Raw genomic sequence first — 17,987 nt, 5'->3', positions numbered from 1 at the left:
CTCCAGTGTCATAGAATACTATAGGCTACAAGCATACTCATAGTTTGTTTTTGAATTAGGGAAAGGGATCATAAACAGGGGAACGGGAAGGGGAGACTGGCTTCAGGAGGCAGGAACAGCAGGGGAGGGGAGAAAGAAGGGAGAGAGAGAAGGATGGGAGTGGGCGGGGCCCTTTTAAAAGGGAACACAGTGAATGTGCACAGGTGATGCTCTTAGTGGCTGTAGCTCAGGGCGCATCCTGTCAGGACCCCAAGGACAGGCCAGTGCAGATGCCTGAATACTAACACCTGCAGCATGACATGTCTGTCCACCTGCCTCTGTCTCCCTGCTGCTGGCATTACAGGCATTCACTACTCCTGACTCTTAGTGGGCGAGGGACCTCTAGACCCAAACCTTCATCCTATTGGAGCATACCCCAAGCTCATACATTTCCAGAAATTGCATCGTTCTTTTGAACTGTGATACCTTTAATATTTGAGGCTTTTAAAAAACAAAATGTGGTTTCAGTTCTGTCTTTAAAAGGTCTATTTTATTTTAAATTATGTCCGTGTTAAATTATGTGTGTATGTACACATGAAAGTCAAAGGAGGCTGTTAAATCCCCTGGAGCTGGAGCCATCAGCTCTGTGAGCCCCCTGCGGTGTGTGCTGGGAATCGAACTCAGTCCTTTCTAAGAGCCGGAGATAACACGCTTAACCACTGACCTAGCTAGCTTTCCAGCCCTCCAAAACTGTTCTAAATATTTGTCTTTAATTTTATTCTGTGTATATTAGTGTCGGACTGACTGCATATTTGTCTGTCACAGCGTGTGACCTGGTGCTCCTGAAGGCTGGAGAGGGAGTCATTTCCCCTGAAACTGCAGCTGTGGATGGTTGTGAGTCACTGTATGGGTGCTGGCAACTGAACCTGGGTCCTCCCAAGAGCCGCACAAGTGCTCCTAACTACCCAGCCATCTCTCAGTGTCCTGGCTGACATTTTTATGGTGTCTTCTGGTCTAGAATTCTCAGTTGATGGATTTTCACATTGTTTATCATTTTAAAGATGATTATTTACCTTTATTGTTTTTAATAAGACGTCAGCCATTTCATCTCTCAGTGTTCTGTATGTCCCTGGTTTAGTTTTCTGCCCAGAGTTCATTTAAGCTTCATCACTGATAACTCTATAATGTGATTATGATAGCTTGTTCTGTGTGCATGTGTGCCTTCTCTGTGTGGGTGTATTCAGCTTCCAGAATCTGAGGATGCATCAAAATTGTATTGCTTCTTCACATGTGTTTCCTTCTCTGGTCCCGAGTCCATCCTTCTGGGACTGCAGTCAGAAGACGGGCTCAGCCTGTTTCCTTTCTGCTCATTGGCCCACACTGGCCCACACTGCTCTCATTCTCGTGGTACCTAGTCACCGGTGAGCTCCGGTACACCGCCCCACGTTCTCTGGTGGACTTTGTTCTTTGCTCTGTCATTTCTTGGTGTGTTTTTATTGAATTATGCTTTTGCTCTGACAGTAGTTGTTTTTTTTTAATTTCCTGTTCTTACCATTAATTTTTGTTGGGCACTAAACATTCTATTGATGCTGAGTTTCTCAGCTCTGTTTCCTCTCTTGAAAGGTGTTAAAAGTTGAAGGCATTTGATTGTAAGTTTTATTGGGAAGGGTATCTAAGTAGCTTTGTTTATTTCCTTCTCCCTGCCTTACTGGGGTATTTAGCCTGAGAGCTTTTGTATTATGCCCTGTGTCTCTGTGACTAGTAGGAACTGTGGTGTCTCCTGGCTCTACCCCACATCTGATATGGGATGTTTGGATGTTTCTGAATAGCCCTATATGGAAGGGTTTTGTCTAGGTGCGTAGCTTAATGCTGAAGCACACGCACAGAGACCGGTTTCTGCACCTTCCCGTCCTCCCGTGGCTCTGGTCTCCCACTCAGCGCAACGGCGGGCGCTGCTTCAGTTTGGGGCTTTCTGCTCAGATTTCTTCCTGGCCACTGGACCAGAATGCAAAGTTCCCCTGGGCAGCTGCGCTGGGCTCCCTCACACACACAGCCTCACTTCTCTCTCAGTGCATCTTGTCCATCATTTGACCCCATTTGATGTTTCCCCTGCAAGGTGCTCACTCCAGTCGTCTTAGAGCAGGGGCATTGAAACCACCAGAGCGCAGGCCTCCTTTCTCCGCTGCCGGTGCCCGTGAATGGATTCGGGATGTATCCCCCAGTCTCCTGAAGACTGCTGCAGCCTAGCTCACCTCTGCTCCTCTCCCCATTACACAAGCCGGCCTTCAGAGGTCTTTGTGTGGTCTGAGGACTTAGTTTGGGGGGAAAATCTCAACCTCTGTAAGGAGCTTAAAGTACAAGATATACAGACTATTTTGATAGATTCTTTGTGTGTGCATGCGCAGTTTTTTTTAAAGCTATTCTGAGATTAGACTTTTTTTCTTTAAGTGGAATTGTTGTAGTACTCAGAAGAAGTTAGTATAGGAAAAAGCTACATGTACCTGCCCAATGATCACTAGCAGAAGACTGGAGACTAATAGCTGAAGTCTTCTTCTATGGCATAGCTTAATCTGAAGAAGTTTCTGAACCTACGGGGAAATTTGAAAGCTATACTGGGCCTGTACCAAAGTCGGATGAAAATGTTTGAAGTATTTAACATGGTCCCTGGTCATTGATTATTGTTTGAGGCCTTACAATGCCAAAAATGAAGTTTATCTTTGTTTCTCGTATCATGATTTGTTTCAGTACAAAAATATGGGGGAAATCCACTTATAATTTCCCCACAAACCGTCTTCTTAGGAGTTTGAAGTGAGTGGAGTTTGCTGACAGAGACCTGGGGACCGGGGACTGTACACCCTGTTTGCAGGAATGTGCCGGGGTCTGTCAGCTCTGCTTTGTGTTTTGGGGTTTCGTCTTTGCTGCTGAAGTGAGTGTCTCCCCGCGTATTTGCGCGTTTGCTTACTTCTTTTCTTATGGGGAGATTGAAGGGTTTTGGTAAGGTGTTTTTAATGGCCTCCTTTTGAAAGTTTCATGGTTCCCATACGGTGTGTGTGTGTGTGTGTGTGTGTGTGTGTGTGTATGTATAGGAGAGATGGGGGGCAGTCTGTGTGTGGAGGAGGAAAAACTAAAGCAGTTTCTTGTCCTCTCGCTTCACACTGGTCTAAGGGCTGAGCTAGGTGGGGATGGGGAGTAAGTATCTTTCCTGGTACAGCCATGTCTCTGTCCCTGTCCCCATTCATTTAACAATAATGAAATGTTGTGGGGTACTCACCAGAGAGAACTGCTTGGACACGGTGTAGCCGGTCTTTATCAGCCGATCAGGGACTACACTGGGTGTTCGGATCCCAGTGTAGCACTGAACCTTTCTCAGGGTGAGCTTTTAAGCACAAAATCCATGTTCTGGGTTGATACACTTCACAGCTAATAAGATCAGTTAGTCAGAAGCAGATCTACAGAAGCTAAAAGGCAAGGTTAATACATTTTGAGACTTTCCCAGAACTACATGGACTCGGATGGACAAGGCCTTTATTTTAGTTTTAGCAGCTGGTGCTGTGTGCTGAGATGCACAGCCTGAATGGTACCTCCATCATGGAGTCTGTTGTGCTAAGGTCTGGGGCCCCTGGGATCCCCATTGTCTTCACTGTGTACGTACAGTTTGTATTATCTCCTCTGAAAGGCTGTTGTATGCAAACATTCATTTTCTGTTGCTGAGATAAGTTCTCATAGTGTGCCTTTACCCTTAAAATTGCGTTCACTTCTCCCTCGTTTATGTGCCTTGCACATTTTATGTTGGTGGTTGTGATGCTTAATTGTGTCATGGTTTGTTTTCTCTTCTGAGAGATCCCTCACATCCTCCAAATGTGAAGAGGTCGAGGCTGCTTCACTTGATGCTAACACACACACACACACACACACACACACACACACACACACACACACACACACACGTATCTGGTTCTTGTTAGAACAATGAGCCCGCATCACTTTACACACGAGTGTGTGTGTCTGCTGGTTTCTCCTTTAGCAGAAGCAGGCCTGTACTCCCAGAGTCCTTCGCTGCCCAGCTGTCTGGTTTGGGTCTGGGATAGCTCCTTCTCTCAGCTTCTGTGAAGAGTTTGACCTCACTCACAGCCATCAGAGGCAGTCATGGGACCTCTCCCTACTGTTCTAATGCTGGCTGGGCACAGGCTCTGCTGGCCACATAGCACGCTTGAGTGGGTCTGGCAGGCCTACACAGTTGGGTGGAGGTCTGGTCTCCTTGAGATTCAGCAAAGAAGCAGAGCCCAGAAACACTTTCCATGGGTATCAGTAGCCATAAAACTTGCTTTGCTAGAACCCCAAGACTAATTCCAGAAGTCCACAGGGTCTGAAAAGAGAAAGTAACTGTGTATGTTGTGGTTTTCTCAAACCAAAGGTCGGGACGGCTAGCATTTACCGGTCTGCTAAGCAGTCACTTTTCTCTGTTTAATCTTATTACTTCATTTTTCACTCATGTCACAAGGCCCATGCTGCTGGCCTTACCTTAGCCCTGAGGAATTTGAGGGATGAGGTTAAAGAACTGGGCTGAGTCTTCAAGGCTGGTGAGTTGACAGAGGAGGGATTTGAACTGGCTGCCCAGCTGAAAGCCAACTTCTAATCACTACATCATCCTGTACTTCTTATATCTGGGGCTGGGGATTTGTATATTTGCTTTCCAGCTTTTCTCTGTCAATTTTTTTTTTCCTGCAGTGCTTTTACAGCCAGGAAAAATAACACAGCACTTCTGTTTGGAACTAGAAGTGAAGTTGTGTTCTTAGCAACCCTGGGGGTTGAAAGGTAGCCAATCTTAGCTGTGTAGATAGGGGTGTTCTAACCAGTGAGCTCATGTTGTAGCTCAGCCTCGTGTGCACAAAGCCGAGTCAACCCTTAGTTCCAGATTTATAGGTGAAATAGAAAACATCTGAATCAGAGAGTCTAGGTCAGCCTTGGCTGGCCTGGAGAGTGGTGGAGAGGTGTGGTATTGCCAATCCTTTGTGTTCTTTCAGTAACTGTGCATAGGTGTAATGAAGCGTATGTGCACATACGTGTCAGACGCATGATAACTTTCAAGGCTGTCTTCACACTATCGGATGCTGGGCTGAGGCTCACTCGCAGCCTGGGGTTTGATCTTGTCAGCACATGTATCAGGTGTGATAGCCCACCCCGGTTATCCAGCCCTCGAGATGGAGACCCTGTCTCAAAAACAAACAGAAAAACCCATCTGTTAGCATCCGAGCACAGGATTTACATACATGTAGTGTGTCTAACTCCAAAGACTTTAGTGTACTGAAAATGAGGCTGCAGGAATAGTTTCACTGGATGTTCTCCTTCCAACCAGCTGTGTGGTTGTGTCAGGCAGGTCTGTGCTCTTGCAGGCAGGGAAGCTTCCCACAGACTGCCGTGTTTTCAGTGATTTTAAATGTCCTAGATAGAGCCACAGGCAGAGCTTTACATTTCACATCTTACCTTTAGTGGTTCTTTTAAAAACCATAATTATTCCTACATACATACATACATACATAATTAAATCCTTGAGGTTTCATATGTACATACATACATGCATAATTAAATCCTTGAGATATCATATGTACACACATACATGCATACATAATTAAATCCTTGAGATATCATATTTACATGCATACATACATAATTAAATCCTTGAGATATCATATGTACATACATGCATGCATACATAATTAAATCCCTGAGATATCATATATGCATGCATGTATGCATACATAATTAAATTTGGCCTGCTGCCCTATTTCACGTCCTCTCTCTTCTACCATGTTCCTGTCCAGTTTCATCTCCTCCTCTTCCTCTCTCCTCCTCTTCCCTCCTCCTCCTCCTCTTTATTATAATCGTCAAGTGCAGTTAGTACTGCCCATATATGCATGGTGTGGGGCCATCCACTGGAGCAGGGTAACCTACCAGCGGCCACACCCACTAAGAAAGCTGACTTTCCCTCCCTAGGAGCTGACAACTGTAAACAGACCCTTGCTTGTTTGTGCCTCTCCATCCATGCTGTAGTGTGTCCTAATATAGGAAGGGTTTATATAATTTTAGGAACAGCCTGGAGGGCAGGGGTGACCTGAAGGTTGCACTCATCTGTGGATGTGGAGAGTGTCTAGAAGGCAGCTTGATGCTATCTATGTCCATTAGCAGACCAATGGAAGGAGGTTCACTCCGCAGGGCCGGGGAGCCCTCAGCCACTAGATTTATTATCTCAGATGTGGGTTCCCTCCTGTGGAGTGAGCCTTAAATCCAGTCATTCAGAAAGACTTTACCTTGTATAGGGTAATGCTTCTCCCAGAAGCCCCGTGCTAAGTGTGGGATGGTTTAACCGTCAGAACCTCGTAAGAATTTCTGAAGACACCACACACTTTGGTCACAAAGCTTGGAGAAATGACACTGGCTCTGACCTGGAAGTCACCTCCTTGTGGTGGACAGGCTGCAGGGAGAGAGCAGACATCCCCAGTGAGTGGACCCTGTGAGCTACAGGCCTGTCAAGGTATGCCCACTGGATCATAATGACATGGATGTTACGGGCGTAACCAACTACTTTCTAGTATTGCTTTGGTGAAATATTTTTTTAAGCTAGGCAGTTTCTTTATGTCATCCTTACATATTTTCTGGTTTTGTTTGTTTTGTTTTTGTTAACAGTTGCTTCCCACTTTAATTTAGAACTATAAAATCAGCGACATATCTACACATTAAAATTAAAACAAGAAAAGAAATATAAAGTGAAAAATCGCTGTTCTGATCTACTTTTTTCCTTTACTGCCTTTCTAGGTAATCCATTTAAAATTCATTTCTTGTTATCTAATGCTTCATTACAGAAATGCTGGCAAATAACAATGTTATTCCACCTATAAAAAGATAGTATAGTGCATGCCATATCCGCAATTCCGCTTTCATTAATTGGCTGTTCTTGTGTTGGGTCTGTTTATGGAGGTCTTTTCATCTCTGTGCTGTGCTGTGTTCTGTGGTGTTTATGACTGTCGTAGTGACTGTTCTGTTGCTGCGAAGAGACACCATGGCCAAAGCAACTTACAGAAAGCATTTAATCGGGGGTAGCTTACGGGTTGTTACCACCGTGGCGGGTGGGTGGATGGCAGCTGGCAGCTGGGCAGGCAAGGCGCTGGGGCAGTGGCTCGGAGCCTTTCTCTGACCCACAGGCAGGAGGCAGAATGAAATGGAGAAAGTCGAGTGGCCCAGTGACACCTCCTCCAGCAAGGCCACACCGCCTAGTCCTTCCTAAGCAGGTCTACCCTCTGGGGATCAAACAGTCAAGTGTGCGAGCCTCGGGGGGCCGTCTCACTCAAGCCACCATGCCTGCTGTCTCTGTTACAAATATCTGAAGTAACTGCCCTAGAAAAGTCTTCTCTTGGTTCATGATTTGGAGGCCCTGAAGGTGACGGATTGCTTCTGTCCTCTTAGGCTTGCGGCAGGGCAGCACTGTGTGGTAAGGTGATCACCTCATGGTCCGCAAACCCAAGAGACGAGAATGAGGCCGGAGCCACAGAGTCTCTCCCAGGGGTGCATCCCCAGTGACCCTCAGACTCCCGTCAGAGCCCGCCCCTCAAGCCTGCTTCCTTTTAAACCCCTCACACACGAGCTTTAATAAAGTAGTATTTGAAATCCAAACTATAGCAGAGAGTAACTGAATTATCAAACCGTATCAGTGTGGCATTCTTTGTCTGCTAGATAAGTAGGAATATAAAAGTGGAATGATTTTTCTTCTGTTTGTGAAGATGGGGAGAACCATTACACACACACACACACACACACACACACCTCTATGGCTATCACATGCACACAGGCACACATACCTCTATATCTCACACATACCCTCCTCTATAACTGTCACACACACACACACACACCTCTATAGCCATCACATGCACACAGGCACACATACCTCTATATCACACACATACCCTCCTCTATAACTGTCACACACACACACACACACACACACACACACACACACACACACACCTCTATAGTCATCACATGCACACAGGCACACATACCTCTATATCACACACATACCCTCCTCTATAACTGTCACACACACACACACACACACACACACACACACACACACACACACACACACCTCTATAGTCATCACATGCACACAGGCACACATACCTCTATATCACACACATACACATACAGAACCTCTGTATCTATTACACACACATGCACACACACACATCTATATCACACATATGTGTGTGCACACTCACCTCTATAGCTATCATGCACACACACACCCCTCTATATCTATCACACATAAATGCATGCACACATGTCACACACATGGATACACGCACACCTATATCACACACATGCACATACCTCTATATCTATCACACATATACCCTCCTCTATAACTATCATATACACACACACACCTGTATAGCTATCACACACATGCATACACATGCACGCACCCTTGTATAGCTATCACACATACACATGCATGCACACACACCTCTATATCTATCTGTCTGTTACTGGCAGATCTTTAAAGGAAAAGTCTGACAGAATCTATCAAACCAGTGTCTTCTGTGTGAGAAATTGAGCAGTTTCTATAAGTTCATTTGTTTTTATTTTCCTTCAGCTCCTCTGACCATTTTCCTGTTAAGCTGCTATTTCTTGAATTATATAAACTCTTTCTATATTTGAGTGATTTCTGATATGATTACAGATGTTTCAAATATTGATTGATTGATTGATTGATTGATTGATTGATTGATTGATTTGGGAGGTGCGTGCACCATGGCATGTGTGTGGCAGTCAAAGGATAATTGAATGTGTCACTTCTCTCCACCTACCTGGTGAGTTCCAAGGATTTTACTCAAGTCATCAACCTTAGTGTCAGGCTGTAGCCCAAAGGCATCTCACCAGCCCTGCATTGCAGAGTTTCTTGTTTTGTATTAAAGGTAGTAAGCTCCCTCCCTCCCTCCCTCCTACACTGTGTGTGTGGTGGTTGGGGGGGGGGCTGTCGTAGAAGTCAAGCCTGGAGTCTTAAGTGCCCTCTCCCACTGAGGCATGTAGTGATTTTCATGGCCACTTAGAATCGCAGGGGAACAAGAGAAAGTGATATGTAGCAGACATGAACAGCACAAGCACTCCCAAGAGTGTGTCTTCATGGCGATTGGTTGTGCGCCCAGCAGCAGATATATTGTGTACTCTTGTGTCAGGGGATCTGGGGCATTTGTGCGCTTTGCCCCTGACTGTGTGGGTTCAGGTCCACCAGCCACTTCCCTCCTCCGTGACTTTTGAAATTTCTTTTGGGGGCATTGGTTGTGAGTTGGTAATATGAATTGAATATATAGCGCGAAGTTATGCCCTAACCAGGAACTCTGTGGGAACATAGCTCTAGAATGTAGGTGACATTGGAAGAGGTAGTGACGAAAAAAACGCAGACCTTTCTTTCAAAGCCACATAGGAAATAGGCAGTAGGCACTGGAGTTGAGGCCGTGTGTGTATCTTTGTAGAGCTTGTCCTTGATGGATAGGAGGAAAAGCGCAGGTGACAAGGAGAGACGGCGTGGAAACAGGCAGGAGCCAAATGCAGGAGAGGAAAGAGAGGACAAGCAGATGATGAGCCAGCCCGGGGGTCTTCAGGGGCGGGGTTTCCCTGCCTTGCACATGCTCAATGGGCAGTGCGTTTTCCTCTGGCAGTTTGTGCTTGTTTGAAAATGTACTATTAAATCATTTTGTTCTCCTAAATTATTCCCCATCCTGTTTTCTAAGAAACATCTCTAGTTTTCGAAGCATTTTTTAAACAAGTCTACACTGCTTATCCCTTTTCCTGTGTGTGTTAGTCCATTGTGCCACCATTGCAGAACCCTGGAGGGCAGGCAACTTACAAAGAATACATCTATCCTCCCAGCATTATGAAAGCCAGGGAATCATCGGAGTTCCAGACTATGCTAGGGCCCACACTGCATCCCAAGTGGCATCTTGAATACTTGTCCTGGGGGGAGGGCATTGCGTGCTCACATGGCGGGTCAGCTGGAGAATCGAGCCCCCTCTCACAGGCCAATAGTACTTCCCTTAGGCCTGCCTCCCAACACTGTTGACCTGTGAGTTTGAGATGGGCCAAAAGCTCTAACCATCCTGGTGTGGCGTCCCCTAATGTCTAAAGTATGAAGACGGGTCCACCTCTGTGTTTCCCTTGTTCCTCGCTCTGGCTCACAAATTATCCCTAGTGAACAAGGGGCCTCTGGACTCGGCGCCCAGGGACTCGTGGATTTAGCAGAACTGGGAGAATGTAGGAGGAATGTCAAGGACAGACAACAAAGCATCAGGCTGCGCTCCAGCCAGAGCTTGGCCAGCACCCTGGGCCCCCGCCACAGGAAGCTCGCTTCCTTCCGCAGGACACCCGCACATTTATCTCCTCCTGCCCCGCGCAGGGGATTGAGGGTGATGTGACATGTTTTCAAAACTATCCCACAACGTGACAAGCAGAGTTCTGTCTCCTGTGCAGCTGTGTGAGGAGAGGACCTCCACGTGGCCCTTTGTCCTTTGTCCCGGTCTAGTAGACTGGTCGTGTTTGTCCCTCTGCCTGTCTCTCGGCCCCTTTTTTGCTCCCAGGGGACAGTTGATGGCATTTCTTGACTGACAAACTACACTGCCATTTCCAGTATTTTTTTTTTTTTTTTTTTTTTAGGAAAAATTTCAAGTGTGGGGAAAATTTTGAAACAATTTCCCATTAAACAGCACGAAGCGCCATTACATTCTGTAACATTTTAAAATCCCCAGTTTGTGACATGTTCACCTGGTTGTGTATCTGATTTTTTATGTATCTCAAGGTAGTGGGGTGCCTCATCCTGGGTCACCGCCTGTGAACCTTCTATCTCCGCTAAAACAGTTGGGATTGAAGCGAAAGGAAGGCAGTGGCCAGCCGCAGCTGGTTCCCGCTGTGTGCTGGGTGTTTGGAGAAGACTGGTTAAGTGAACGCAACCACACTGCCCTGTCCCGCTAGCTGTGTAGGAAACCCATTTCCCTTGTGATCATGGCCAGGCACTTCTAGAGCAAGCACTGCCCTAGGCACCTGCAGCCCCATCTTTTTAGATGGGCTTCCCGAGGGAGATAATCCATGAAACACTTACTTAGAGCTGGAAATTGATCCGAACCTGGGCGTGGTGGCTGAAGTGGGATGACGGCCACAAGTGACTAGTGGGCCATCCTGGGCTACAGAGAGGCCCAGTCCCAAGCATCAACAAAGATGCTGCGTTAAGGACATAAGTTCATGGTGGAATGTGTTCCTAACGTGCAGTGGCCTGGCTTTGATCCTGGCACCACACACACACACACACACACACACACACACACACTTTTATAACTATAGTTCTCTCTGGTGAAACATGTCTGACAGTGCCTCGGGGAACATAACAATTTTTCATTGCTGTCTCATACCACAGAATAACTCCCTTTAGTCTGTTTTTCCGTTCATTTGTGCACTCATGTATGCATGCATGTTTCTGTGTCAGAGGTGTGCATGTTTGCACACTGTGGCATGTCGGTGCCATGGTGCATGCCTATGTTTGCACATCTGTGTGGAAGTAGAAGTCTTCCTCAGTTGCTGTTCACGGTGTTTAAGACAGTCTCAGCTGAGCCCAGAGCCTGCTGATTGAGCTAGTCTAGCTACGTCACATGCTCCGAGATCCCATCTTGGGAGAGAGTCAGCGTCTGATCTTTGAGTCTCAGACTTCCAAGTTAAGTTGCTAGGGACAACATGGTATCCAAAGTCACACTGAGGCCAGTTCCTGGACTGATAGGTGTTTGACCACAGGATTTTCTCTTCTGTGCGAACCTGGAATGGGCAGTGATGCCATTCGCAGGTGTACCCATTATACACACCTGCGTCTACTCATGACTGTCCAACAAAAATCATGGCCTTTTCTTTCCCACCGAAACTTGTCTGTTGGAGCTGTATTTTAGGACTAATCTCTAAGTGCGGTATGTGCAGGGTGTGTGGCTATCAGAGTTCCCAAGGAGACAAGCGTCCTGGACTGTCTTCCTTTCTTCCTGATCAGCCATAGCCACCGCCAGGCTCACCCCACCGTGTTCACAGGCTAGCTAAAGGTTGTTGAGGTTGTGTGTTTGGCGTGCACCTCTAACTTGTCCTTTTCCTGTGCACTCCCTGCAGGCTCGGGTTATGTATGACTTTGCTGCTGAACCTGGAAACAACGAACTGACAGTTAATGAAGGCGAGATCATCACAATTACAAACCCGGTAAGAGCTCAGTGCGTTTACTGCGCCATGGGGGCCTTTTCATTTGACGCCTCTCCTCTTCCGAGTTCATCAGCTCACATGGGTGCTGTAGCTGTTGCTTCTGAAATACTGTCCCCTCTGCCACTTGGGCCTCTTGCCCTAGGCTCCTTGTTTGTGAGGTTTGTTCCCCAGTTTTTCTTCCTGAATATTCCATCATGGTCTAGTGATTGTATCTACGGCAGGAGAATGTGTTGGGTTACCAGAGTTCCTCTTTTTGCTCATTAATATTCCCATATCATTATATTTTTGACTCAGCATAGTGTTTGTAGCCTGAGCAGGTTGCACAAGCTCCCGTGGGCGCTCCTCACTGTGTCTCAGAAATCTTTGCACAGCACTTTGGACTTAGCATGTCCTTGGTACTTGTCTGTCACCACCCACACTGCCCGGGTCCTCCTCCTGAATTCTCTTCATCTTTTTTTCCAGTGCTGCTGTGTCTGTCCAGTCACTCCAATAAGACTCCCGGCTTGCACCCATGGGAGACTGGCTTTTCTCTCTCCAGTCTTGTTTATAGCTGGCCTCTGCCTGGGCCATTAGCACTGGCTCTAAGCTCTTGTCTTCTTACCTGGCTGTGTGCCTTCTTGCCTGGCTCTGTCTCTTACGTCCATGACCTGGCTAAAATACCAACTTAATCATGTCACCTCTCCTGGTGGCTTGTGATCAGCTGTGGATCTGTGGGTCTATGGGGTCCCTCCCATCAGACCCCGTCCTCCATCATTTTCCCCATTCCTGCGCACAGACATTCCTGTTCACACAGCAGCATGTGAACACGTATATACCTACATACATGTTCATACACATCACTGTGAATGTATGCATACATGCTGTCAAATACACACATTCCCACACTCAACATTCGCACACACCCTATTCACTCACATTCTTACACATACAGAGTCCCAGATACCCTGACTACACAGGCTACCGAGCATGCATGCTTTCAGAGCCACACACAGTGAAACATGCTTCCAGAACAAGCCTTCCCTGCTCTCCGCCATGTTGTAGCTCTGCTTGAAGCCTCTCTTCCAGTCTCCTCTCCCACCGAGCCTCTTTCTGGGTGCTGGGAACCTGGGTTCTCGGGAAGAGCAGCCAGTGTTCCCAACTGCCACGCTGTCTCTCTAGTACCCTTAAAGCTCTGATTTTTTTTCCAGACAGGGTTTCTCTGTGTAGTGTTGTAGACCAGGCTGGCCTCGAACTCACAGAGATCTGCCTGCCTCTGTCTCCCAAGTGCTGGGATTAAAGGCGTGTGCCACCACTGCCCATTAAGTGTTATGAGCTGTTTTCCCACTGGCCTGGTCCCACAGCCGCACCAGCCACAAATAACACACAGAGACAGACGCTGTATTAGATATAATTCTGTTGGCCTGCTATTAGCATTTCTTATTGGCTAGCTCTGTCTTAAATATTAACCCATTTCTATCAATCTAAGTATTTCCACGTGGTCTCATCTTACCATGTGGAGAGAGGGGCTGGCGTTCTGCTCTCTCCGTCTTCCATCTTGGATCTCCTCCCTGCTCCTTCCTCTCTCCTCTCTGTCTCTAGTTCTGCCTATCTTGTTTTCCTATTGGCCGACAGTGCTTTATTCAGTAACCAATACGAGAAACATATTTTCAGAATGACATCACCCGTCAATTAAGTTTATTTTTAATTACAGTTTTCTTCTCCACCAAGAGTGCAAGCTCCTGATGCCGGCCATGGCTGCTCCCTGAAGCCCAGTGAGACTGTGCCTTCAGCTTGAAAATTACCTCATTCTTTTATTTTCCTGCACACATTATTTTCTTATAAATGATATACTACAGTATGTGTGAGGCACTTAAAGGAGGCATATACATTTTCAATTTTAAATGTTTGAGAGAGAATACATTCATCAACTCCTTTGCCTCCTCCTGCTGCTGTCCAGCATTGGTAATCATCAGCCGGGCAGTGACCCATCTCCTGTCATCTGTGACACAGCTCCTCCTCCTCCGTCTCCTCTCCTGCCGTGCAGCTGACCCATCTGAAGCAGATGCCTTTGTGTCATTTCATCCAGGAAGCCTTTTAACCTAAGTTTTGTGACACACACTTGTAGTCCCTGATATTTCGGAAGCTAGGCAGGGACACCACTTGAGTCAAATGTTTGACACCAACCGGATTGCCGCAGGCTGTGATATATAGTGACTGTGACCCTCCCTCAAAAACAAAACAGGAGGCTGAGGCGCTAGCTCGGCCAGGAGAGTGCCTGGGGTGAACCCACATTTTAAAAAGCTGTAACCCCAGCACTGAGCAGGTGGGAAGGACGGGTCCCCGGGGTGCTCTGGCCAGCCAGTCTTCTTGGTGAAATCTCCCTCAGTGAGAGAGGGAGACCCCCGTCTGTAAAGAAATAAGTAGGCAGCGCCTGAGGAACAACAGACGTTTGTTTGCCCATACCTACACAGCATCTATACCGATGTGCAAATGCAAACGTATGCGATTTTACATTTTACTTTAATTTTTAATGTGTGAGTGTATACTTTCTGGATCGGTGTGGTCACGAGTACAGCAGACAGCAGTGGACTCTGGTAGAGAGCATCAGATCCCCTGGAGCTGGAGTTACACATGGCCGTGAACCACCCTGTGTGGTGCTGGGACCCGAACTCAGGTCCTCCCTAAGAGCAGCGCATACTCTTAGCCACTGAATCATCTCAGCATCCCTAATAACGTGCTTCTAACAAATAGAAATAGATTTGGTTTTCAGACAGAATGCCATTATCATTCCGGCCATTTAATGAAATCAGTCATTGCCCAACATTATCAAATACCCCACTGGCCTCATTGCTGACTCACAATTTTTCTTTTAACTTGAAAATCTCCTAGAATATTAATGTCATCCAACATTATTGACCACACTCAACCTTGTGACAAATTAGTTTACAAGACCGTATTTTCTACAGCCATCTTTTATTATGATGATGATGATGATGTCCCCTTTCCTAGGTTTATTCTCTAGGATATCTTGTTAGAGAAAATATATTCAAGAATGGGAAGGTAGGTGTGTCGGGAAAATGCTAGCCTTACAAGCGTAGGAACCTGGGTTCAATCCCACAGTCCACTCGAGCCCCTTGGTGGCCAACGTGGGGGTGGTGAGCACCTGTCTGGTGAGCGCCAGGCCAGAGGGTTGGCTCAGTGGATGAAGGTGCTTGCCACCAAGCCCAGTGACCTGAGTTAGTGACTCCAGCACTTACAGGGTAGAAGAGAAGCTCCTCCTGACACCTGTCCTTTAATCTCCACACAGTCCATGACATGTGTGGACGTGCACACACATGTATTTATATGTATTTTTAAGGAAGATAGACAGTGCCCAAGGAGTAACGTCCGAGGTTGACCTCCGACCCCCAAATGTGGCTATGTACACACTTGGCACAAAATATTTAATCACTTTTTGAGGCTGTTTGTCTTGTTAATTACTTTCTATAGTAAAAAAGATTTAAGAGTAAAATTTAGAACAGTATTAGCTCCGTAGTCATAAAATGCTTGTTATTTTTCATCTAAAAAAAATTATATATTTATAACAAATTTCAATGCAAAATTTCTACAGGAAATGCTAACTGTAAGTCTTGTCTTTATTGCTTCTGTTAGAATGTTGGTGGTGGATGGCTGGAAGGAAGAAACGACAGAGGAGAACAAGGGCTTGTTCCTACAGACTATGTGGAGGTAAGGGTGCCCTACCATTGGTGAACTAAGCGGGCTGTGTTTGGCATCTCCCTCCCTCCCTCCCTCCCTTCCTCCCTTCCTTCCTTTCTTTTCTTTCTTTCTTTCTTTCTTTCTTTCTTTTCTAAGAAGACTCAGTCATGAAAAGGTACCATTTTTTATTTTTTGTCTTTTGTTTTTTTAATTCAGCATCTTTTTTATCAATTGTTGCGTTAAATGACTGTTGGGAAGACAGCAAGCATTTTTTAAAAGTAAACTTTCTTTGAAAATGTAGTAAGTAATAATTAAATAAAACTTGGAAAGTGTATCAAAGAAGGATAACCTGATAGATTAACTTCCTTCCAAGAATGACAGCTTACGGGTTCTTTAAAGGGCCAGGCTTCACACTTCCTTCAGCTGTTTCCAAAGACCATAGAGCGCGGGTGTCTCTGGTGGGTCGCTCTGCTGCAGTAAAGGACAGATCCCTGCAGATGAGGGGCAGCCTCTGGGCAGCCATGCCATACACTGAGTCAGCCGCCTGGCACCCCCTGCTGGCCGCCCGTAGGTCTCAAAACCAAGCACTTGCCGCTTATCTTGAGTGACAGAAACAGCAGTTTCCTGGCGTACCTGTGAGTAAGGCTGGACCAGGACCAGGGCTGCTCTTTGGTTCTCGGTGGCGAGGAGAACAGCCTGAGGGATGCTCCCTGGGGCCCCAGGGCAGCACAGGGAGGCGTCTGCCTGAGTTCTCTTGTCCATGGTTAAAAGTGAGAGGTGCGAAATCAGTGGCTTTTCCCCCTTCAGAGCCTGTGCTTGCACACACATGTGCCCTAGCTCTGTATGTACACTGCCAGCCGTTCCTAGGCCCTGAGCACAGTCTGCTCTTGTTCTGGCTGTATGCACTGCACATGTAAGACCCTACACTGAACAAGACAGAGGATTTAGGTTGATATTGGTATCCACTTTATTTGCAGACTTCTGTTTGCTTCTAAAGAGGAGTAGTTTCAGCTTCTTTATCTTTCAAGGCTAAACCATAAATGGACTTATCCAGCAGGCTAAAATTAGTCAGAACCAGCAGGACCATCCGTCAGTAGGATATGATGGATGACCATGAGCTAAGACAGTCTGAACTCTAAAGCATATAATGTGTCTAAGAGAAGATGGCTGGAGACACAGCTTAGTGCCACACTGTTTGTCCTGGGTTTGATTCCCAGCACAGCACCCGAGGGAGAGAGAGAGAGAGAGAGAGAGAGAGAGAGAGAGAGAGAGAGAGAGAGAGCACGCACACACACACACAGGTTGATCAGTCACAGAGTGCCTCTTAGACTGTGGTGAAATTTACCTCCAGCAGCATTGCTGGAAAATACCAAAGTACTTGAAAATTAAACAATCTAAGTTTCATGTGAGTCAAAGAAGAAATCTCGAGTAAAACCTGTTGACGTGTAAATGAAAATACAACTTGCCAACAGCATAGAGCGCTGCAGGGACGGTGATTAGAGGGAAGTCGAGGCCCCGAGGGTAAGAGCACCTTGCTGTGGTAAGACTGCATCTCCCAGAAGCACTCGCCGAAGGGAACGTTGTTTTTATTTTCTTCTTTTTCTTCCCAACACCCAGATTTTACCCGGTGATGGAAAAGATCAGTTTTCTTGTGGAAATTCCGTGGCGGACCAAGCTTTCCTCGATTCCCTCTCAGCAAGCACAGCTCAGGCCAGCTCGTCTTCTGCCAACAGCAGTAACCAGGTGCGTCTGTCCTGCGGCCTTGGCTGGGGTGGAAGCTTGTGGCACAGCATTGCCGCCACTGCACCCTGAAAGCATCGATCGTAACTGGGGTGGGGGGGTGCAGTGTGAGGGCGTGTGCAGCATGGGGGTGTGTGACGTGAGGGGTGTGTGGGCGTGAGGGGGTGGTTGTGGCATGAGAGGAGAGTGGCATTCCTGCTGGGTACTAACCCAGACTTCACCCGAGATGCCTGCTGAAGACTGCAAAACTAATAAGGAAATGGAAGGGGTTAAAATTTGCTTTTGAGATTATCAGGATAGGAATAAAGAACCCC

At 46.6% G+C, this 17,987-nt stretch overlaps 1 protein-coding gene across 1 annotated transcript in view; it reads left to right on the top strand.

Moving 5' to 3' along the window:
• The window catches only part of Snx9 (sorting nexin 9), a 72,860-nt gene that overhangs the window by 22,375 nt on the left and 32,498 nt on the right, over positions 1-17,987 (top strand). Inside the window, exons 2-4 of the mRNA XM_051206134.1 lie at positions 12,172-12,258; positions 15,889-15,963; positions 17,551-17,676. Coding sequence (XP_051062091.1) covers positions 12,172-12,258; positions 15,889-15,963; positions 17,551-17,676 — 288 coding nt within the window. The remainder of the gene's footprint in view (positions 1-12,171; positions 12,259-15,888; positions 15,964-17,550; positions 17,677-17,987) is intronic.

Source organism: Phodopus roborovskii, unplaced genomic scaffold (assembly GCF_943737965.1).
Source record: "Phodopus roborovskii unplaced genomic scaffold, PHOROB, whole genome shotgun sequence".
NCBI lineage: Eukaryota > Metazoa > Chordata > Mammalia > Rodentia > Cricetidae > Phodopus > Phodopus roborovskii.
Note: the sequence above shows the minus strand (reverse complement) of the source record. Positions and strands in the feature narration are given on the sequence as shown.